Source organism: Marmota flaviventris, chromosome 19, assembly GCF_047511675.1.
Source record: "Marmota flaviventris isolate mMarFla1 chromosome 19, mMarFla1.hap1, whole genome shotgun sequence".
NCBI lineage: Eukaryota > Metazoa > Chordata > Mammalia > Rodentia > Sciuridae > Marmota > Marmota flaviventris.
This window is the reverse complement of record NC_092516.1, coordinates 38,189,572-38,212,997: the sequence shown is the minus strand read 5'-3', so window position 1 is coordinate 38,212,997 and position 23,426 is coordinate 38,189,572. Positions and strand designations below refer to the sequence as shown.

The following is a 23,426-nucleotide window of genomic DNA, read 5'->3' as shown; positions in this document are numbered from 1 at the left end:
CTGAGGCCTGGGAGGTGGTGACTCTGCCCCAGGGGCTCAGGGACTGTGACTCAGGACAGGCCCACACTAAATGGGAGCAGTGCACTGATGTCTGGCACTGACAGGTTGGCATCTCACCCTTCCGTGCCACCATAGCTGAGGTGGGCTGCACTGCCATGGTGTGGGAGCAGGAAGAGGGCAGTCAGTCTGCAGAGGCAGCGGCCTAGGCGTGAACGAGACAGAGGCACTGCCCTCTGTCCCAGCCCCAGGTGGGGAGCACTGAGGTGCAGCCCCAAACCAAGCCCCCGGATGTCCTCCTTCCCAGGGCTGGGTCAGGGGAGCTCAGTGCAGCCTGCTTTCCCTCGTCTCCTCCCCAGAGACATCCCTGGGATCCGCTGTGCCTGCACAGTCAGGCAGTGGCAAAACTGATCACCTTCAAAGTGCCACCCTGACAGGACTAGATTGTTTTAATATTAATGCACTGCCTGATTAAACTGCGATTAATAATCTCTCTGGCAAAGTCTGGGTGCAGCAGGGGCCATGCAGGCAGCCAGAAGGCAGCGTGGGGAGGCTGGGGCCCAGATTTCTGCCAGCAGGGTTGTGCTCTTGGTGTGGGGTCGGAGAGGCCAGGCAGTTACCCCAGGGCCCCGAGGGCAGAGGCCATCTTGTTTGTTTCTGTCCTCTCTGGCCCCCAGAGCCAGGGCCCAGGCCAGAGAAAAAAAGCCCTCAGAAACTCATGGTAAACATAAAATGGAGGCCAAACGAGGGTGGACTGCCTGAGAGAGAAGCCAGCGCGGTCTCCAATGCCCACCTCACCCACCTGCTCTTTCTGGCCTCTCTTCCAGAACTGGCAGACTGTCTATGATCTAGGTCTCTTGGTGGTGACAGCTCTGCTGTCCACCAACCTGCAAGCCTGTGCCCTGAAGCCCAATCACCAGAGGCTGGGAGCCTGGGAGGGACCCTGCCAACAACTCAAAGCCTGGAGAGGCGGAACTGAACAGCTTCCATGGAGGACAGCGACCCGTCCAGCAATGGAGAAGCCACAGCTGTCTGCCTGCCTGCTGCCTGGGAGCTACAACAAGGTGCTAGATGCCCTAATAAGTTGGCAGGGGAGGTGGGCACATCCGCAGAAAGAGTGTACCCTCAGCTGAGCTAGACCACTGGGCCTTGGCCTGCAGCTTCATCTGTTTATGTCTCGGTTTCCTCATCTGTGCTCAGAAACAGGTTGGGGGGTGCAGAGTGGCCACAACGAAATTCTGAGGAATTCTGCTGGGAGCCAGGGAGATAGGCAGGAGGCTGCCAGGACCATGGTCCTCCTCTGTCAATGACACATCTTCCCCTTTCCAGGTGTGAGCCCACGAATAGCACGAGGAGCAGACCTTCCCCCAAAGGGCAGCCTCACTCCTCCAAACACATCCCCCCGACCTCATCCCAGCTGTCCCCCTGCTAGGCAATGGGGGCTCTTCCCCCACAAGAAAGGCCTCCAAGAAGGGGGCCTAGGGTGACCCGACTCTTCCCACCTGCCCACTGAACAGTGGTGCCCAGTCACCTTGCCTGTCCCCATGGCATCCTCAGAGGCTGCTGGGCTTCTGCTGAGCCTCTGTCACTAAGCTTCTACAGCTTGCCATCAGCCTTATTCTCGTCAACTTTACATTTTGTTTTCATGTACAACTTCAGAGCTCAGTAACACAAAGAGACTTGTCAGGGAGCAGCCACCCCCACACCTTGCCGCCTGCCCTTTCCCTGGGACCCTGGCTTTCGCTTCGTCTTTTAGTACCTCCACCTTGGTACTAAACATTTCTCCAACCTCTGACATGGTGTCTTCTGGATCTGACACACTGGTGTCACCTACTGCCTTCTGGTGAGCCAGGAAGATGCCCTGTAAACTCCCTCCTACTTCCTGGATTCTGTATCTTTTTTCTTGGTTTACTCCCTCATTTTATTGGAGTACATCCTAGACTAACTTTCCAAGAAAGGATATAGGACAGGTAAATTTTAAAACACCGTGACCATCTGAAAATGACAGTGGGCATGTCATGGGTCCTAAGCTCCAAGTCACTTCCATTAAGTGCCTCCTACTTTCTTATGCTGCTGCTGAGGAGTGTTAGGTCATTTTGGTCCCTGGCCCTTAGAGAAGGGATGTCTTGTTTTCCTTTGGAATTTCCCAGGGTCTCCTCTGTCCACAAGGCTCTGGAGTGCCATCAGGATGTGCGCAGGAGGACCTGCCCTCATCTGTGCAAAGGACCTTCTGCGCATCTTCCATGGGGATTCGCTCCCTGCCTGCTGGGAACCCTCCCTCAGAGCTCCAGGTATACCCTCTTGCACCCCGGGTTCCTTCTATGCACTGCAGGGCTGGTCCTCTCCGCGTCTCACCTCTATTTCCTTTTCTTCATCTGTCTTTTTGTGCAATTTTCTGATAAGCCTGCTCAACTTCATCTTAAAAATGTTCAATTAAAACTTCCATTTGACTCTGGACACTTTTACATGCCCAGAGCTCGTTCTCTCTCTGAATTGCTTGAAGGCACCTGTTCTCATGGTGCTACTGAAAAGCCTTTCTCACTGGTCAGGTTCAAGATGCCTCTTTTGGGTTCTCTTCTGCTCTGGAGGCCCATTCCCCCAGTGGGCACTTTGTACATGTTGCTCTGTAGTTTGCACATTTAGGTGTGTTTTTTCTTTTTTTTTTTTTTTGCCTTCCAGAGTTCTGAAAATCCTTGGCTATCCTCCAACCCCTGGCTATCCTTTATCATCAGGAGATGTGTCATGGGGCACCCAAGGACCTCTGAGCAGGAGAGGAAAGCCTGTCCTCTGTGGACCGCACCATGGAGATCGCTGTCCCCTGGGACCTCCAGTCAGCACCCTCTCAGGCTGGTCAACATCTCCCAGGAAAAGTTCTCACTGGGGCTGCAGGGTCACCTTAGGACTTACCTGCAGCTGTCCACCTCAGCTTCTGTGTTCTCTCTGGGCCTCCTGTCCTGACTGGACCTGTCCAGGGCCCTTTCCCTGTCATCTATGTGACATGGAGGGTGTGTGAGCAGAGCACAGGGTCCATCTCAGGGCTTCTGAATTAGTCTGAGATGGGGCCTAAGAATCTGCATTTCTCAAGTTCCAGGTAGGGTTGCACCAGCCTGAGGCCCTCACTTCAGGAAGCACTGTTGCAAGAGAATAAGTGGCTGGGTTTTTAGTTTTTTATTTTTATTTATTTATTTTTTTAATCTTTCCTGGGGGAGAGGCTACTGCCCATGAATAGGGTGAGGGAAAGACCTGGGACAATCTCTTAATTAAATTCTCAACCAAGGTCCTAGGTCTCCTCATCTTAGCCAGGCACCTCCCCAGGGCCATCTGCTGCTGTTCCTTCCTGGGCCCTCTGGGGAGTCTTGTGGCTTGAGCAGACTGGCTCTTTGGCCACGCACTGGTTTAGAACCCTCTTTCCTGAGCACTCAGTCATCAAGGGCTCAGCTCTTCTTAAAAGATTTGAAAGTTCGCTGCTGCATCGTCTCTGTGGGTATAAATCTTACAGCAAGCAAAACAAAAACCAACCTGCCTCACTGTGAGTTCAGGGGCCTGGGAGGTACAGCACATGGGCAAGTCCAGTGAGCCACCTGGGCTTAGATGCCCCACCCCATGCCACAGGCCTCCTTCCTGCCCTCACCTCCAGCCACACTCTTGACAGGCTGCCCATGTCTGACCTGAGTCCCTCATCCTCCAGCTTCCAGGCAACCTTGGACTTGCCCTTCTTCTTGAAGGGAAGCTCTGGGTGTCTCTCAGTTCCCTAAGTGTCACAAAATCTATCTGCTGTGGCCTCTACCATTCACCACAGCCAGACTCCCTGCACTGAGTGCCCAAGACCAGCACAGCCTGGTCCACAAGAGGAGCTCAGCACATATGACCAGAAAAATGAATTGGCAGTCAATGGGCAAATGCTTAAGGGACACCAGGTGATGCTGGGTCTCTCCCAAGAATCTTTTTGCAAGGAAGAGGTCTACCTGTGATGTTCTGAGTCTGCATTCTTTGCTCTAAAACCTGCCATGGACACATAGATGGCACAAGGCAGGAGAATCCATGGCTGGAAGGAGTACAAGGATGACACTGTCACACCACAGCATGGCAGAAGAAGCCTGCGTGGTGGGAGGGCTGGGAAGACGCCCAGAGCTGCCACCAGCTTGCCAGGTGGTCCCATGATAGGTTTCCTCTTTCCTTGGCCTATTTCCTACCTGGGTTCTGCTGGAGGCCTGGCCAGTGGCCACAAAGCCCGCCCTCAGGTCAGCAGGAGACCTCCCATTCACAGCATGCTCTGCCCCAAACTGGGTCTGCCCCAGACTCCCCAGGCCAGCTCATAGGCAGGCTGGTGACTGGGCAGGGGCATCTACTCCAGGAGAGTCCCTCCTGGCTGCTTTCCCGTAGCCTTAGCAGCGATGCCAAGAACGAAAGAGCACTGGTGGAGAGAATTCAGAAGCGTGAGGATTAGGAAGCACTTTAGGGACTGGCTGTCCCCACAGCACACTGTGCCATTCCTTTGCTCTGCTCCACCCCGGAAAGGGAGTGGCCCAGGAACTGCCAGGGATGGGTTCCTGGTTTGGTTCTGGCACATTTCTCAGGGTGTCTGGATGCCTTGGTCTACAGAAAGTAGGACAGGACCTAATAAAGGTCAATGTGAGTTCATGCAGAGACCCCAAATGTTAATTCTAAACCCCCGAGATGGGAGAGACGGGGTGAGGTATGGGGGGGAATGTGTGCGTGAGTATGCACTGCCCACATATGCTGGACGCCAGGTCACAGGGAGCCATATAAACAGCCGCCATCCTCTAAGACACTGAGAGACGGCGAGTCCCACTACCTCCCATACTGCTCGGAGCCCAAGCCCACAGGAAGTGATATAAGAAAGGCCCTATCACACAGGGGGCGCTGGCAACCTGAGCGCCAGGGCAGGTTCCAAGACTCGGGGTGCCCCAAGACCACCACGTGCTAAGGATAGTTATAAGAACCTTGTAACAAGACCAGGGACAATAAAATACAGCTGGTGAACAGTTACTGAGTGCCAGCCATGTGCCAGGCACTTTGCAGTGCCAACGTGGTCTGTCTCACAGCTGAGACACAGAAGCTGCGGGAAGTCCCAGTGCTAGGAATGGCACAGTTGTCACTCCATCTCAGGCCTGGGTGCCCCCAAGCCTTGCTGGGCAGGAGACTTCCTGTGTCCTAGGGCTTCCTCCATCACTCACAGACTGGAGGTCTTGGTCCCTGGGTAGGAGCACACAGCAGGAGGGAGACGACACAGGAATGAGGAGGAGGACGAGGGCAACTGCCCTGATGCTTCAGACTGGCTTGGCGCTGCAGGAAGGGGCCTAGCAGGCCAATAACCTCTCTCCCACTCCAGGACTCTCAAGGGGAGCGTCAAGCGCCTCCACAGCATGAGATGACACACACACAGAGGAAGCAAAGGGCCTCACAGGGTGACAAGCAGCCTGAGCGAACGTGAGATGCAAGTGTCAACAAAACGGCAGCCTCCAGCCTCCAGGCCCCAGCCCAGCGGACACCCCTGCAAGTGCCCCCAAGAGTGAGCCATCAGATGCCCAAGCGGAGGAGTGGAAGGGTCACACTCCTCCCGGGTCACTCTGAGGCCCTGCTCAGGCAATACCAAGCACTCTCCAATGCAGACAGCGCACAGGGCACCTCAGCCCCCAGGGCCTCTGCGAGCACCCTCCATGCAGATGTGCACATTTCTCTGCAGCTGCAGAGTGGACACAGCCAACGCAGGACTTGGGGACTGCAGTGCTCTCCAAGGCCATGAAGAGACTCAGCATTGGAGGTGACGAGCACAGGCTCCAAGGGTTGTTTGGCTTCCAGGCGGGAGAGGGTGGTGAGAGGCACCGACTTGGAGCTGCCCTCGTTCCTCCCTGGTGTCGCAGGCCCTTGCAGCAAGGGCCCCTGGGCTCTTTGAAGTGTACTTAGACCCATGAAAGATGGCCCCTGTTCTCACGGAGAATTGGATTTACTCATGATTAATGGGGCACACACAAACTGATAAATGATATTAATTTGTTCCAGGGGTCTGAGAAGATCTCCACTGCTTACCTCTCTAGTGCTGCCTGAGTTATTTCCTGCCGCCTGCAGATGTGGATGACCAACCCTGTTTGCACAGCCCTGCAGGAAAGTCTCTATGGACCATGGGGGTCCTCATGCTCTGTCCCCAAGGCCTGGCTGCCCAGGGCTACAGCCACGCTGTCCCCCTGTGACACTGAGGTGAACCTGCCCACTGGATGCCAGGGGCTGGGCAATGGCCTTACCTGCCACCTCCTTGGATGAAGGCAGGCTGCTGCTGGCCTCCAGGTCAGCGGGGATGGGGCCCCCTCTCTCCAGAGCACGCACGAGCCCTCGAAGACGCTCACACTCCTCCTGCAGCTGGTCCCGGTCTTCACGCAGACGCTGCTTGGCCGCACTGGTGGGGTTCATGCTCATGTGCAGCACTTTGGTTCTGCTCTGGTCGTAGTCACCCTGGGGGACCAAGCACAGCACAGGATCACCTCAGTGTGGGTCAGACCATGAGGCTTTGACGATGCAAACAGAAGAGACAAGAGGCTCATAATACTGAGTGTGAGGATCAAGAAATTGTCAGGAGCTGAGCACAATGGGGCTGTCAGGGGGCCACACAGCAGGCCCGAGTCTCAGGGCTATAGGGCTGCTGAGTGGTACAGACAAGGCCCTTCCCCTCTCTGAGTTCTGCTGTTTCACCAATAAGAGATCACGTTGTCACTTGCCTTGAAGAGTTACTGAATTAAGGAGAGAAAATAAACCAGCTGGCCCACCCCTTGGGACACTGCAGGTCCTCACCACACATGTGTCTCTGCCAAGGCTTCTTAAATCCAATCTAAGAACAACTCATGACACAAATACTTGAATGACTGGGCTTTTACTACCCCCATACTGTGCCTCTCCCTACCCACAGTGATAAAATAAAACTAAATACTTCTATGATTTGGAATGATTTTAGACTTATAGAGAGCCAGTACAGAGTGTCACCGCTGACCACATGCCAGTTGCTGACCTCTCCCAGGAACACAGTCTACCTGCCAGACCAGCACCAGCCAGGCAACCCCCAAGGAGAGGACAAGGCCCGAGCCCAGCAGGCTCCACCACACCTCACAGTCTTCAATCACTGATACCTCGCAGTACCACAGCAAGGTCAGCGCAAGCCACATGACCCTGACCTCACCACCCAGACACCAATTCCAGAGGGACTGAAATCTTGTTACAAGGTAAAGTTTTAAAGAAAACATAAAAGAACACCTTCACAAATATGGAGTGGCAACTTGGTAAATAACGTTCAAGAGGTGCCTCTTTAACAGGAAGGGAGGAGCAAGCCTAGACTCAGGGCGCTAAGAACTCCTGTTCATCAAGGTCCAGGTGACCAGAAACACACACCCGACCGAGGACTCAAACCCCGAATACACGAAGAATTCAAGAGTGAATGAGAAATGTTAGGGACTTCACTTGAAAATAGGCGAAAACCAGACAGATGCAGGCACCCCAAGGGCTATGAGCACATGGAGAGGGGCTCACACAGGTCACAAGGGGATCGAAAACTGAGGCCAGCAAGGTGCCCACATCCACGTCGCACACACAGAGGGCAGCCCTCCTGGCGGGGGGCAGAGCAGCCAAGCAGTGTGTGAGACAGCAGCGTGAGTGGGCACAACTTTCCATAACAGCATGTGGCAAATCCTCGGAAGAGACCCATCTTGCTGCCTAGGAAGACCAGGAGACAGCCATGCTACCTCTGCTGGACCAGGGTGGACCTCTGTGGGTCTGAGGTGACTCAGGAACACGGTCAGAAGCTGTGCTCTCAGGCCATCATGTCCCTGGGCTGTCCTGCTCCCGGAGAGAACAAGGGAGGAAGGCGTCAAAGCCTTTTGGAACCTTCTCTTGGCACTGCCTGGGCCCCTGCAGAGAACTGCCACCCAGGTGAGGAGGCCCTGTAACCTGCTCCAGGGAAGGCCTTGGGGCCAGGGACAAGACTAACAGGGCAGGCATGTGGCTCAGGGACATGTTCCACCTGACAAGCAGGGTGCTCCTGGGCCACAGAGCCCATCCCTCAGAGCCACATTCCACCCTGCTCCATTGGTGAGGGACACTGGGCCTACAGAGGGAGACTGTGCTTGTTTCCTCCCGGCTCCCCCCCACAGGGACTTCCCTCTCTCCCTACCCTTATGCCTCCTGCCCACAAGTCCCTCTTTCCTCTAAGGAGCAGGGGAAACGGCTACCATTGTTCAGAGCAGCAAATGCTCTGGGTGGGGAAAGAAGCTGGGGGAGAGGTCAGGCAGGCCGAGCATGGGGATCTTCTAGCTTTCCAGGAGCTCAAGCTGTGTGGGGCACTGTCCCTCCATTGAAGGATGGTGTGGATAAGACTGGACAGTGCCCCTCAAGCATTTCACCAGGGGCCAAAACCTGCCAGTTCTTGGCTAGCCTCCCAGAACCCCACAAGATGTGACTCCTAAGAAGAGCAGGGAGCTGGGAGAGGCCCAGCAAGATCCCACCCTGGACACCACCCCTTGGAACTAAAAGATCCTGCCGCCACCTCAGACAGCAAACTGCTGGCCCTCAAGTCCTTCTGCAGAAGAGGCCAGTGGAGACGGAAATGAAGACACGGGCCAGAGACTCATGGGCACCACAGTGGCGGCAGAAGCCATTGCAGAGAGCAAGCTGGGTTTGCAAACAAGGCTCCTGCCTACCTCCAGAGCCTCCCTCAGTGCAGGAGGACAGGCGAGGCCTCCATCAGTGCATGGAAGAAAGGAGGGGGCGGGGGGGAGGAAGCGGCGTGAGGCCAGGGCGGGAGAGGATTTGCATGTCTCTTTATGGGTTTTCTGAGAAACTTGTAAAACCCCAAAAGATAAAGAGACCCCTGGAACTTCAGCTGAATCACACATGTCAGGGTTGAAAGGATTATTTCATCCAATTTCAACAGTCTGGGGAGATAACCAAGCGTGTGAAATTCTACCACCCAAGCCGCCCGGGAGAGCCTCTGACAGCAGCCGCTGGGGCCTGTCTTGTGGAGCCTGCGCATCTGGACACGGGTCGGTTTCCCTCAGCACAGAGCTCGGGAAGCCAGGAAGACGGAGAGAACCAGGCCCAGCGCTCCCCGTGCAGTCAGAGGGTACACCTGGGCCTCATCTGCAGGTCACCTTCTCTGCCCTAAACACCCAACTCTGGCTGTGACGAGCAAGCAGCCATGGTGGACAGACGCATGAGCAAGCATGGCTACATGTCAACACTGTGTCACAGAAACCCAAACCAGAATTCCATATGATTTTCACGTTCCAAAACATTCTTTTGATCTTTCTTTGCAAATGTTTATAAACCTAAAAACAATTCTTAGTTTATGGGCTGGGCAAAGCAGACTGGTTGGTCATGTCAAATTGCCCCCTGGGTGAGGATGAGACATGTGGCCTTCACAAGTCCCTTTCCTGACTCACAAATGTTCCTATCCCCCAGGGCAGCAACACATGACCCCTTGGGGCCTGGGCTGGGACCATGGCTTCCTCCTCCTCCTCTTCCCTAGAACGCAACACAACTGACCTCCTGGGAGAGAAGCCTCAAGTCGTGGTGAGGTAGAAGCACAGATACATCCTGGAGGCTACCAGCATGACCCTGGACAGGACTGTACCTGCCAGGCCTCAGCATCCTCCCATAGCTGTGAGAGATGCAGGTGGGGGTCAGGAAGCATGTGATGTACCTAAGGCTGGCCCTTCTTCCCAGCAGGCCTGTGAACGTCAAGGCCCCTGGGCGGAACGCTGTTGTGGAAAAACCCAACACCACATGGCAGGCACAGGAGCTATCAGCTCCCACTGAGACCCAAACTCCTGATGATCAGTCCATCTGCAGAGATTATGTTTTCCTTGAAAAAACTCAGGTAGGGAGCCTACATCCTGGGAACAAATCTTTACTCCTCACACTTCAGATAGAGCCCTAATATCCAGAGTATACAAAGAACTCAAAAAATTAGACAATAAAATAACAAACAACCCAATCAACAAATGGGCCAAGGACCTGAACAGACACTTCTCAGAGGAGGACATACAATCAATCAACAAGTACATGAAAAAATGCTCACCATCTCTAGCAGTCAGAGAAATGCAAATCAAAACCACCCTAAGATACCATCTCACTCCAGTAAGATTGGCAGCCATTATGAAGTCAAACAACAACAAGTGCTGGCGAGGATGTGGGGAAAAGGGTACACTTGTACATTGCTGGTGGGACTGCAAATTGGTGCAGCCAATTTGGAAAGCAGTATGGAGATTCCTGGGAAAGCTGGGAATGGAGCCACCATTTGACCCAGCTATTCCCCTTCTCGGTCTATTCCCTAAAGACCTAAACTAAAGACCCACACTCCCTGCTGCCACATAAAAAGAGCATGCTACAGGGACACCGCTACATCGATGTTCATAGCAGCACAATTCACAATAGCAAGACTGTGGAACCAACCTAGATGCCCTTCAATAGACGAATGGATAAAAAAAATGTGGCATTTATACACAATGGAGTATTACTCTGCATTAAAAAATGACAAAATCATAGAATTTGCAGGGAAATGGATGGCATTAGAGCAGATTATGCTAAGTGAAGCTAGCCAATCCCTAAAAAACAAATGCCAAATGTCTTCTTTGATATAAGGAGAGTAACTAAGAACAGAGTAGGGTCGAAGAGCATGAGAAGAAGATTAACATTAAACAGGGATGAGAGGTGGGAGGGAAAGGGAGAGAGAAGGGAAATTGCATGGAAATGGAAGGAGACCCTCAGGGTTATACAAAAGTACATACAAGAGGAAGTGAGGGGAAAGGGAAAAATAATACAAGGGGGACAAATGAATGACAGTAGAGGGGGCAGAGAGAGAAGAGGGGAGGGGAGGGGAGGGGAGGGGGGATAGTAGAGGATAGGAAAGGCAGCAGAACACAACAGACACTAGTATGGCAATATGTAAATCAATGGATGTGTAACTGATGTGATTCTGCAATCTGTATATGGGGTAAAAATGGGAGCTCATAACCCACTTGAATCAAAGGGTGAAATATGATATATCAAGAACTATGTAATGTTTTGAATAACCAACAATAAAAAATTAAAAAAAAAAAAAAAGAAAAGAAAAAACTCAGGGTCCCCTCTGTGCATCGGGGAACTTAAAGGTCAAAAATAAGATCCAAGCTGGGCGTGGTGGTCCATGCCTACAATTCAGGGGCTTCGGAAGCTGAGGTGGGAGGATGGAAAGTTCAAACCCAAACCCAGCCTCAGCAACTTAGCAAGGCCCTTAGCAACTTAGTGAGACCTTATTTCAAAATAAAAAATAAAAAGGGGTGGAGATGTGGCTCAGTGGTTAAGTGCCCCTGGGTTCAGTCCCTGGTCCCTACCCACTCCCATCCCCCCAAAAAAGGGGTTCAACTAATTAAACCAACTCAAAACAGAAGAGAACAAACAGAAATTCTTAAAAAGTCTGATGAACTGGAGAAAAAATTATGATTCCTATGAAATCTATACACATCCAAAGCAAAGTACTGGAGGGCCACCAGACATTAGGGCACATGTGTGACCAGGCTGCCCACATCTGACATGACAGTGTCTTCAGGCCCAGGGATGAAGGTATAAAAGCTTCCCTCCTGTCTCTGGTACTCCCTGCCCCTCCCGGGGTTTGATGACCAGCCTACCCAAAGAGTGTGGCTAGGTGCTAAGCTGGGCTGGCTGGGAAAAGGGGTTTGGTTTGTACAAAGCCACCATGTCCAGGCTGAGACCAAACTCCTAAACCTGTCCTCATTAGCACCTAGTACTTGCCCCATCCTGCTGCCCACAGAGATGCAGCAGGTGGATGGACAAGCCTAGCAAGCAGGGCAGAAATGGTAACAGGTGGTCAGAAGGCTCTGAAGCCTGCCTCCACCTCGGGCAGGAGGCACTGAACCCTAGTCTGGAGTCTGTGGCAGGAGCTGGGAGAGCCAGGGGCTGCACTGCTGGCCATGGCCTGGAGCAAACTTCCCTTCTGCACCTGGGCAATGTGGGTATCCTGCTCTCGGGAAGGCCGAGGGCTGAAGAAACTAGAGACACTGAGTGCTCCAAGGACTCCAAGGTCATAAACATGTTAACTATTTCTATAAACTAAATTGACTTTCCGTGATGCCTAGAGATGGCAGAGTCCCGTGGAGGCAACACGAGGAGGGATGGGAATGCTGGACAGGAGAGGCAGGGATGGCTAATGCCACACTCCCTGCTGCCACATATAATGATACCACCATGCCCTGGCGCTGAGGGTCAGAGTGAGGCTCCTCGGCAGGCATGTTGCTAAGGGGATGGGGCCAGACAGCGAGTATGGCTGAGAATGTGAGGTCCTGCAGGGGATGGTGTTTGTAAGAGGCACCTACCACCCAGAATCTTCCATGCTGTCTGCAGAACACCATGTCCTGAAATGTCCTGGCCAGACAGGGGCTTCCCAACAGGAACCATGGGGAGTGTGAGGTGATTGGTGCAGGATGTGAGGAAGGAGCAGGTGAACACAGCTAATGTAGTACACTTTCTGGGTGCCCAATGGGAAACCCTGGGGTGTCTTAAGGACCATGTGACCCTCATTTCCCCCTACACGCGGCCTAGTCGGCACAGTATGACTAGCCAGGGTACTAGCTGGGTAGTGAGGGCGGGGCTCAGGGTCTAGATCTATGCTCCTCTGCAGCCTCCTTCCTGAGCCATCGCCCTCCCCAGAAGGGGAGGCCCTATTTCTCCCTGGGAGAGGAAGGAGACAGTCAGCCACCTGAGACCCTCCTATTGAAGGGAGCTGCCAGGGACAGGACTTCACCCTACACTGTAGACCAGGGAAGTGACACGACACTGCAGTGCCCGCCTGTGACAGCACCCAACAAAGACCTACTGCACAGAACCATTGACAGGGACAGCCACCACCCCTCCACTGCCCCCAAACAATGATAACAGTGACAGCTACCGCACCTCCACTTGCACCTTAAGACAGTCACATCATCTTAGACATTTACTCTATTAGCTGTCTCCCACCAGGAGGTCAGCCCACGGGGACAGGGACTACATCTGGCTCACTGCTGCTCTGCCAGTACTGAGAACAGTGCCTGCCACATGGTGTCCAATACTGAGAACAGTGCCTGCCACATGGTGTCCAATATGAGTTTGCCGAATGAATGGATGACAGGCATAACATCTCCTGGACCGAGATAGTCCTATGGGCTGAGAAATCAGATACCAGTTGGTGAGGATAACGTGTGAAATAAAGTCTGATGGGTCCTGAGAAAGGGTTCCAGCCTCTCCTCTTTGATAACCAGCCAGTCCCTCCAGAGCTCTTCTATCACTTGCCTGGTCTTGTGTGTGTGGGGGGGGGGGCAGTGCAGTGCCACTGCTGCTGTGTGTGGGCAAGGGGTGCAGTGCAGGTGGTGCTGCCTGTCCCCCATGGTGCACACTCAGGGGTCAGACCCAAGTAGGCCCCGTGCCCGGTGCTGAGTTCCCAGGAGGGCTTCTGAGCTTAGTATGGGACGTGTAGCCAGGCAGTGAAGACAAAGGGGCTAAAGGGCAGGAGGGGAGCCCTGTAAGTGTCACCAATTGTCAAGGCCTGCACAGCTATACAATCCTCCCACAGAAAGATCACATCACCAGCCGGGCTTGGTGGTGCACGCCTGTAATCCCGAGGCTTAGGAGGCTGAGGCAAGAGTCTTGAGAGTTCAAAGCCAGCCTCAGCAAAAGCAATGCCCTAAGCAACTCAGTGAGACCCTGTCTCTAATAAAACACAAAATAAGGCAGGGGATGTGGCTCAGTGGTCGAGTGCCCCTGAGTTCAATCCCTGGTACAAAAAAAAAAAAAAAGCCAAGAAAGAAAGATCATACCACCCAATCCACCCAGGCCTCTGCTCCAAGAAAGAACCAGCCAGTAGCTGCACCGCAGACGGGGAGGCTGGACAGAGGTCAGGTGGACTGGATAGCCTCCACAGCCAAGGGTGCTGGGTCACTGCTCTCCAAAATGTACCCACCATCTGGCCATCAGACATCACCCCAGGACAGCCCACCTCTGGCCCTCTGGGCAGGCTCCTCTTGCTCCTTGCTGGGGCTCGGGTGGGCATGCTCAGAGCGGGCTGAGCAGCTGCGTGGAGGCAACAGAGACCACCCCACCCAGGATCATGAGTGCGAGGCCCATTCCTCAGTCCGTTGCTCTCGTCACAGAGAAGGGTAAACCCAGCTCCATCTCCAGTCCCGCCCCAACCCCGGGCAACATCTTGCCCATAGCGGGCCCTGGGGTGTTTGCGCCAACATGAAGCAGTGCCACGCGGGGGGCTGGCGCTGCGTGGAACGAGCAGATGGGAGCGGGTGGACGGCTTTGCTGAGATGGCTGCTAGACGACAGTGCTGAAGAAGAAAGGGGGAAATGGCTGTAATCTTCCGCTAAAATTTGTCGCCTTGTTTGATTCACAGCTGAGAAAACTGTTGAGACACTGACAAGAATCTCAAAAGGAAAGTTTGGAACCTGCCTTTGATGCGATGGTGCAATTATTGACTAAACAAAAACATTTCGCTTGCTGAGTGAGCGGGCTGACGGCTTCTGCGGCGGTCGCAGCTAAACAGGAGCAACCAGTCAGCAGAGGGGAAGCCACTCCCTGGCTTGTGGATCCGGGTCCAGCTTCCCCCAAGCCAGGCCTGTGGACTGTGCTCCTGAGAAGAATCTGCTCAGGGGCTCAGGGAGCTAGGGGGTGTTAAGGGGCCGGTGCCCTGGGACAGCCTGAGGCTCCACCCCTGGCCGCTCTACTTCGGGGACTTCTTTCTCAAGTCCATGTAAATTCAGATGAACAGCCACTGCCCTGGGTGGGATCAGCATCGGCTTCATTTCTGCTCCTAATGTAAGTTCTGCCCCTAATGTGCAGGCCCCCATCTTCAGGGCCTCGGTTTCCCTCTGTGAAACAGCGAGAGGGAACTGGATCTTTAAGGACCTTCTTTTTCAAGTACAAAACCTCCCTGAGTGCCTGCATGCTGAGGCGCTCCTGCGTCCCTGCCAGGCAGGCGGCTGCCCCAGGGCCCAGCTGCCCCTGGGAAGGTCTCGGGCAGCAGGCAGGGAGGGAGGGCCGCCTGCCACCCTGTACCTGACTCGCATACTAAGAGACCCTGCTGGGAAGAGGCAGCAACGCAAGGAGAATTAAAAAGCACAGTTAAATAACCGCCAATCCTTATGCATATTTATAAATCATCCAGCCTCAAAACCAAATCAATACCCCTCCTGGCAGAAGGAGACACAGCTTGGCAACAAGAGCAAGGCAGCTTTCGGTGGCTGCTGGGTCTGGGGCTGGAGAAGGGGCAGAACTGAACCAGGAAAAAGGCAGAGGCCAGGAGCCCAGCGCTGTACGTGGAACCCCCCGTATCCCACGTCGAGGCTGGAGTCCCAGCTCTGAGGGTGAGGACAAGGGAGGGCAGGGCTAGGAGAGGGAAGGGCCTGCCAGGGCCCAGCACAGGTTGGGGACTCTTCTCACAACGCTCCCTGGATGACAGTCTATTGGGTTCCTAGTGACAAGGCAGATGACAACGTGGAAGAGAGCATATCTGTCCATCCCTGACCCCATGCTAAACTCCAGGCCACCAAGGTGACCATGACAGGGAGGCACCAGGGTCAGGGGAACTGGGGGAAGCCTTCCTCAGCCAGGGAAGGGCTGAGTGCTGAGCCGCCACAGCCAGTAGAGTCCTCTGAAGGAACAGCCCAGGGGGAGCCCCCCAAGCCCCATATCTCAGCCACCTGGCTCAGACCCTTCACAATCCTCAGGCCCTGGGCTATGAACTGTGAGCAACAAGTTCTCAAAAAGGGACAAGAGGAGGGACAGGCAGCTGGGCTTGGGCAGCTGCCTCAGGAAGCCCACGTGACCCTCTGCTAGTCCACAGGCAGGGCAGGGAGGCGCCTCCTTTATAGATCACTGAGGTTTGAACTGGGTTAATCTGGGCTGAACCTCAGGCCTCCAAGACCACGCAGCCCGAGCATCGCCAGCCACACCCTGCTGCCTGCTGGGATGGCCTGCAGGGAGGTGGAGCTTGCAGCTCTGAGGGGAGGGCAGAGCCCTCTCACTGCCCAGTGAGGCTGGATGTGCCAGACACATGGGACCCATGGGGAAAGACAGACAGCGGCCACCACAGATGCTGCAGCTCCCACCCCCACCCCAGCCCTGATAGCAAAGGCCTGGCCCTTGCTCACTTTAGCAGCACAACATGGGCCTCCTCAAGGCAAGTGCCCAGGGCATGGCCCTTGGAACTGGCATTCTGCTGTCCAAAACATGTACTGCTGTGTGCTGGGTTTGAGACTCAATCACACTCCTTTCTCTCTGAGCCTCAATTTCCTCATCTGTATAATGGAAGTCTGGCTGCTTGGGAAGAGCAATGGGTCCACAGACGAGAGGATGGTCTTTGCAACACCTGCATAGGGTGTCAGGTCCCCACAGGGCTCTTGAAGCAAGGACTAAAAGTGCTGATCCTGAGGCCTGTCTCCCAGCTCTGTCTCCCAAGGCCCTTGGCTCATCCTCAACTCCACTCTGTCCGAAAACATGGGCCTCTCCCCCCGACACACAGCAGAGCCCAGGGGTGTCCATCAAACCAGGTACAGTGAAGTACTAGATCCTCTCTCATCTACGTTGCATTTTTTTGTCTTTTAAACCCAGTGGACCTACAGGTCGTTGTGTTTTTCTCCTCCTCCTAACTTGGAAAAAAGCTGGATCTGATCCATTTCTCCCAAAAGGATCCCAGAGCAGGCAAAGCCAAATCCAATGTCCAAGATCACAGGAGGGGCCAAGGCAGTGCCCAGTTGGGGACACACCTTGATGATGCCACATAAGGCTGGAGCTATATCTGGACAGTCACATCAGCGCCTGCAGGAAGGACGGCACTATCCTAAGAGAGGGGCCAGGGCCTCCAGAGGCTGGGGACAAGCTCAGGGCCAGTCTGCGGTAGCAGGACCAGAGGTGCTGCTGGGACCAGTGTTCACAGCTTGGCCCTGTGTCCCTTCCTCTTCCCACAGCTGTCAAGGTGAGGAAAGCAAAGCCTTCCCACCCACATCTGAATTTGGCTTCCTGCCCCAGCACACCACAGCTTCGGACACCCAAGTGGCAGGGTGAAGGAGACAGGTTGAAGGGAGGGCATGATACTCAGTGACCAGCCCTGGGCAAGCTTCCACCTTGGGATGGAGGAGGCTGCCAGATGGCCTTTGCACAGCCATGATAAGATCCATGCTGGACAGACATCTGGGCTCACGCCTGGGACTGGTGGCTGGTGTGGGGACCCAGGAGAGCCCAGTTAGGTCTCAGTTTCACCAGCTACAAACTGCATGACTTTGGGCCAATTCTTGGCACCCCAATCTTGTTCTTGGGATGTCCAGAGGTGAGGACAACCCAACTCACTGGCCAGTGATGAAAGCAGCCATCCTATCCTACGCCTACCCTGGAGGACACGGCCACACAGCGGGGACAAGGGCTGGGCGGAGCAACGAGAGCACAAACTCCCTCCCACTGGGCATCTCGAGTGTCTGCCATCCTCCCACACATCCAGTGCCACCTGGTGACCATGTGCTCTTCGTCAGCACTTCCCTGACCTCAGCTCTGTCAGCAGAGCAGGACCATCAGCACAGCCAACTTCAGCAAGCTACCATCCCCTGTACACTCCCTGGGGTCCCAGGAGGTGAGCTGCTATTAGAGGCAGCATGTGAGCAATTTGGAGGGAAGAGTCACAAAGAAAATCTACTAGATGGGAAGGGCTGAAGGCAGTTTGGATGATGCAGGTCCTGACCCGGACTCAACACCTCCCCGCTCGCTGCCCCCAGCTCCATTGGCCTCTCAGGACTCACACTGCCTGCAGGCCCTGCAGGTGGGTTACTCTGGTGGGGACATTGGCAAACTCAAGATGGCGGCAACCACTGTAGGTGAGTGAAGGGCGGGGAGTGGCCAGGGCCCCTTGACTCTGGTGATAGGTTGGGATGGCTGCTCACTTCCCAGCCTGGCTCCAGGCCCTGTTCTTGGAGGAGGAGGAATGTGGTCCTGTTTGCACTGGTCAGGCTACAGTTTGGGGCTGCTCTTCCTGGCATCCCTGGGGAGCCAGTGATCCAGGCCCCAGAAGCAGCTCTGGAAATCAGGTGGCCTCTGCTCTCATGGGCTCTCCATGAGAAGGCAAATGACTTCAGCCCAAACCACCCCACCTGATTCTTGGTAAGAGCTGGCAGAAGCCTCGGACATAGGCTGGCAAACGGAGAAGCAGCTGGTGAATGATGGCCTAGGTGTAGTGGCAAGTTCTGATGGCCAAGGGCCACGGAGGGCTGAATGGCACCTGATGGGAGTGAGCCCAGAGAGCAGCCACCCCAGCACTTTGTCATGGACACCAAGCGGTTGGGTCCCCCGTCCATGGCCTGTGTTGCTCCAGGAGATGCCCAACAAAGTTCCCGTCTTAACCATTTCTGAGTGGACAGTTCAGTGGCATTAAGCACATCCACCTTGTGTGGCCATCAACACTAGTCACCTCCAGAACCTTCTCACTTTCCTACACTGAAACTCTGCACCCATTAAACACCCAACTCCCTGCTGTGACACCCTGTCTCCAGGGATCTTGCAGAGGTGTATTGACCTTAGTGACTGGCTAATTTCTACAGCACAGCAGTTTGTATCAGAATTCCATTCTTTTTTAAAGCTGAATAATACTCCACAGTTATGGATGGACCACATTTTATTTATCATTTAATTGTCAGTGGACACTTGGAGTCTCCATGTTTTGACCACTGTGAACATGGCGCCCATGTATGTGAGTCCCTGCTTTTGAGGCCTAGGAGTGGACTTTCTGGGTCCCACAGCTAATGTGCTTTCTAAGATCAATACAACACCCGTGAGAGAATCATAAAACCATATGAGATGCATCTCATGATCTTTTCTGTCTGTGGCACCAGAGTTAGTTTATCTCTACCAAGTCCAAGTTCTCCAGCCATTGAAATCCCTTTGCTTGGGCAAGGTTGACCCAATAATGGAATGGTGTACAAGGTTGGGAGAGGACCTGCCTGCGAGGCCCAAGACCCTGAGAACCCACACAGCTCCTATTGGCCTATTTCTGATATGGGTGGCGAGAGGGGTGCTTAGTGTGGTGCCCACTGTGCAGGGCCCCTGTGAGTGCTGCTCCCCTGCCATCCTGCTCCCTGCTAGGTCCTATCAGTTCCTGGAGATCACCTGAGGGTAGGGATTGGCTTTGCTGTCCCATGGAGAACAGCATGTCTCACGGTTGGGCGTTGCCCTGGGCTGCCCTGATGTGTCCAACCTTTATCACAGCCTGGCTGTGAGGTGATACAGGACTCACCTAAAACCTTGGCAAGGACCACATGGAGATGAAGGAAGGTGCTGCAGCCCACAGGTACATCACCACTCTGAGAATGACAGTGTGGATGTGGACGCCACAGGGAGAGGCAGCCTGTGGCCACAGATCCTGCTACTCCCTGGGCCACTTGCTTTCTGGTTGTGTGGGCAGTGGTGGTAAAGATGCATGGGTGTCCTGATGAATACGAGCAAAAAGACACCATGCCGCTGCATGATGGGACTGTGAGCAACGTGTGTGCCTGCCAAATGGCCTTCTCCCCTGACTGTCTGCTGGTCCATGTCTGTGGGGGATGAGGCCCCAAGGCCAGGGGGCCACAGAAGCAGGGGGCCAGTGTGCTGGGTGCTCCAGCTGGTGCTCAGGGCTGGTGGGCCCAAGGGACTGAGCTTCTCAGGAGGAGAGAGGAGAAGGGGCTTAGCATGCAGGACACATCATTCTTCTCATAAAAAATCAAAAGAAATCAGCACTGTGGAAATTTCACCACACAAATGCACATCAACGAACTGGCTTTTTTTAGTCTTCGGCGTTAATAAACATGAGCAGCCTGTGTTCACCTCGGTGGGTCTGGGCTTTTTTTCTGCTTTATAAGTGTTTTATTTTACATAAACATCCAGCAGGGCAGGCCTGGGCAGCAGGGCCAGGAAGAGACACCGAGACCTGCTCTGCCACAGCACCAGACAGGATGGAGCTGAGATGCACATATTCCTGTCCTCCCTGGAAATGTGAAGGTACTGACAGAGTCACCACAATGGGCCACAGAGTCCAGTGTTCATGGGTCACCAGCAGCACTCAGCAAGGACACGTGACTAAAGTGAAGAGTGAAGACTAGGGCCAGGAAAATAAGCAGCCAGATACAAAACCCACAAGTGAATTCACTAGACAGGTGCAAATGTGTCTGTAACACGTTCCAACGAGACACAGAGTCCTGACAAATGGAGACCCTGATGTCCTTGTGAAAGAGAAAATGCTGAATCTCCTCAAGTCCATCTTCTTACTTCACATGATCCTGGTGAAGATTTCAAGTTAGTGGACTGTTGCTCATGCTGCCCAGCACACAGAGCTCCCAGGTTGATGCCTGGGCAGGGGTAGAGGAGGGCAGCCACAGGAGGGTATCTGGTTCTCTTCTCTGCAGCTCCCACATGAGTGGGAAGTAGCAGCGCAGGCATTCCAGGCATTCATGGCAGAAATAGGGGGCAACACAGACGGACAGCCTAGGACACTACTGAGGGACATGACTTGGGGCAGTGGGTCTGGACTGTGGCTGTGCTGCTTCCTTGCTGTGTGGTGGGTCACAAGAGTTTATGGCCTTTGGCACAGCAGGAGCAATGACATCCCCTCCTTGTGGTGTCCCTGGGAGATTTAAGTGGAGACACAGCCCTGGCGTTGTCCTGTCCTAAGGAAGAGCTCAGGCTCTTCCACGGAGTAAGCTCTGGAGCTACAGAGCTCTCAGGGACTCTCCCCACATTCCTGTGGGGGTGATACCCACAGAACATTCCACAAGTATTGCAGTGGGCTGCCAAGAAATCAACTGTCTTGGCCAAGAGCTGGGGATCAACAGCAGAACCAAAGGTTTAAGGGCTCCTGAGAAGAGCCCATTCTGCCTTAGGGTCTGGACAGGTGGGGCTGAAGCTGCTTTTGAAGTATGCAGAGAGGCTTGGCAGGCAGGCCAGGGGAGTGGCACAGATCCAGGGCAAATGGGTTGCCCCTGGGGCAGCAGCCAGTGGTGAGAGGGACCAGCAGGCTCCAGGAGGGCCCAGGGTGGGCAGCTCCTGGGCACTGTAGGGAAGGCACTCAGGCTGTCAGGGCATCAATAGGGGGCAGGCTTGGGGATAAGGAGGAGGTGAGACCAGGAGCCTGGTGCTACTTCCTGTGACGCAGACAGGAGCGGGGAGGTCTCTAGGCACTGGAAGCTTTCTGCTCAGAGGGAAACCAGCAATTTTCTACCCACTCCATTTCCAAAAAAGATACACTTATTTTAAATGTCACTGGGCAGCTCGTCTGGGCTCCTTCCTAAGCAGCACTTCAGGCAGGCTGCATAGCAGCCTCACCCAGCCGGAGGGGGGAGTAGGAGGTACCCGCGGAGGGCAGCCTCACTCTGGAGAGCAGGGGAAGTCTCAGGGGAGGGGTCTATCAGCCTCGACCACCAACTTTCCTGGTAAAGCACCCTGATTAGACAATACCGAGGGATGGCGGGGGCATAGGCTTCAGAACCTCAGAGATGAATTCTGCTTAATTACATGCATGCTGAAGTATTTAGAGAAAAGTATACAGATGTCTGCAATTTACTTTAAAATGCATCAAAAGAATAAAATGGACTGATGGATGTGGAGGGATGGGTAGAGATGTTGTAGAGCAGCATTCCTGGCAGGATGTAGGTGGTGGGTAAGCAGGCATTCACTGTAACATTCTTCTGACTTCTCTGTGCGCTTAAAAATGCTCATAATAAAATGCTGGGGGATATCCAGGAGGACTGGGTTTAAATGCTGGCCCCATTACTAATGGGTGACACTGACTAAAGGGGGCACCCACAGAGCACCAGGGCTTGATCTGTGCTGCATGTCCTCATGGAAACTTGCTGTTGCTGAGTGGAAACAGCCTGTCCTGCTGGGAAGTCAGTGTCCAGCACAGGCAGGCCAACGCATGGACAAACTCCTCTGTGCTCCAGGTGATCAGAGCACTCGACCTGGTTCTAGCCCATCAGAACCACATGGAAAACCATGTACTTTATCACCAACATGAGACAGTGAGGCCCGTGATATTACCATGAATAACTGTAACAGCTACAGCATTGACTTGGCTTATCAGGGACATGCTGGGCCCTCTAGGAGCTGCATGCTCCCAAGACAGCCTACAAGGGAGGCCCACATCCTGGGGAGAGTGCTGACACAACCCCAGACGTTGGAGGCTAAGTCTTCAAGGGCCAGGGCCCACCTACCATGAAGAGGGACACTGGATGGGGTCTATTAGGATTAAAGGTAGGAAAAAAGGACTCTGAGGTCCCTGCTGCTAGGTTCTTGGTCCCAGGCCAGTGCCTAGGGTAGGGAACAGGAGACCACTGACTCAGAGACTCCAGGAAAGGAGAACTAGCACCTCTGGGTGGGCAGAATGCCCTAGGCTGCAGGCCTCAGGGACAGGACTAGGTCTCCTGCATGCCCTGCTGCTGTGGCTGCACCAACAGCCCTAGAAATGGTCTGAGGACCATAGATCTGGAGGTCCACCAGGTGTGCCAAATTCTTATCCTCATTTGAGAACACTGTCACAATTCCACCATCTGCTGTAGGAAATGGTAGGTCTGAGTTTATCCTTCACATACCAGCTACCTAGGCCATCTACCATAGGTCCCCCATCTCCAAATTGGGTCTCTTCACAACCTTGGCAGCAATAGCCTAAGCTTGCGTCCATCTGACCGCTGGTGGGAGGCCCTCCTGTGCAGATAGGCCCTGGTACCCCGCCCACCTGTAGCTACATTAGGAATGTAGCACATCACCCCTGGCCAGTGTGCACATAACCAATGACCCTCAGAGAGGACGGCATCATCACAGCCAGCCCCCACACAGGCCAATACAATGACCAATCTTCCCTGAGCACAAGAGTGTACCCACAAACCCAGCTCTAAGAGGTAACTGGAGATTTGCTTCCTCACCAACCAGCTGCAAACTAATTATGAAAAGTTCCAACTAGTTGGGCTCCCTCTCCAAGCATATGTTCCCAATTAAGCCACGCTGCAGCTGATTCCAATCAATTTTCTATGCGCCCCGACCTGGAGAGGTTCTCCTCCTCCAGAGGGAGCAGAGAGTAGGAGGCGTACTGCGAATGAGCACGTCAGCAATGCTCCTGGGTGGGATGCATGCTAACCTTTGCCCTCAAAGATGGAAAGGACAGAAGGAGATGCACATGAGCATGTTTGGAGCACCAAATCCGAGCCAAGAGTTGTGGTAGACCCCTGGCATGTGATGTCCCCAACATGTGGATATCATCACCCCTATCTCATAAAGGAGGTATTGGGATTCAGAGAGTCTGGCGTGTCCAGCATGGACCACCCCCTGAGCCAGTGACCTTTCTCTTTCTCCATGTATTAATCACCTTCTGATCCACTCACTCT

At 54.0% G+C, this 23,426-nt stretch overlaps 1 protein-coding gene across 10 annotated transcripts in view; it reads right to left on the bottom strand.

Moving 5' to 3' along the window:
* Mad1l1 (mitotic arrest deficient 1 like 1) overlaps window positions 1-23,426 on the bottom strand; it is a 357,731-nt gene that overhangs the window by 88,506 nt on the left and 245,799 nt on the right. For all 10 annotated transcript variants that reach the window (XM_027922766.3, XM_071605258.1, XM_027922768.3 and 7 more), the window contains one exon: window positions 6,261-6,468. In XM_027922766.3, coding sequence (XP_027778567.1) covers window positions 6,261-6,468 — 208 coding nt within the window. The remainder of the gene's footprint in view (window positions 1-6,260; window positions 6,469-23,426) is intronic.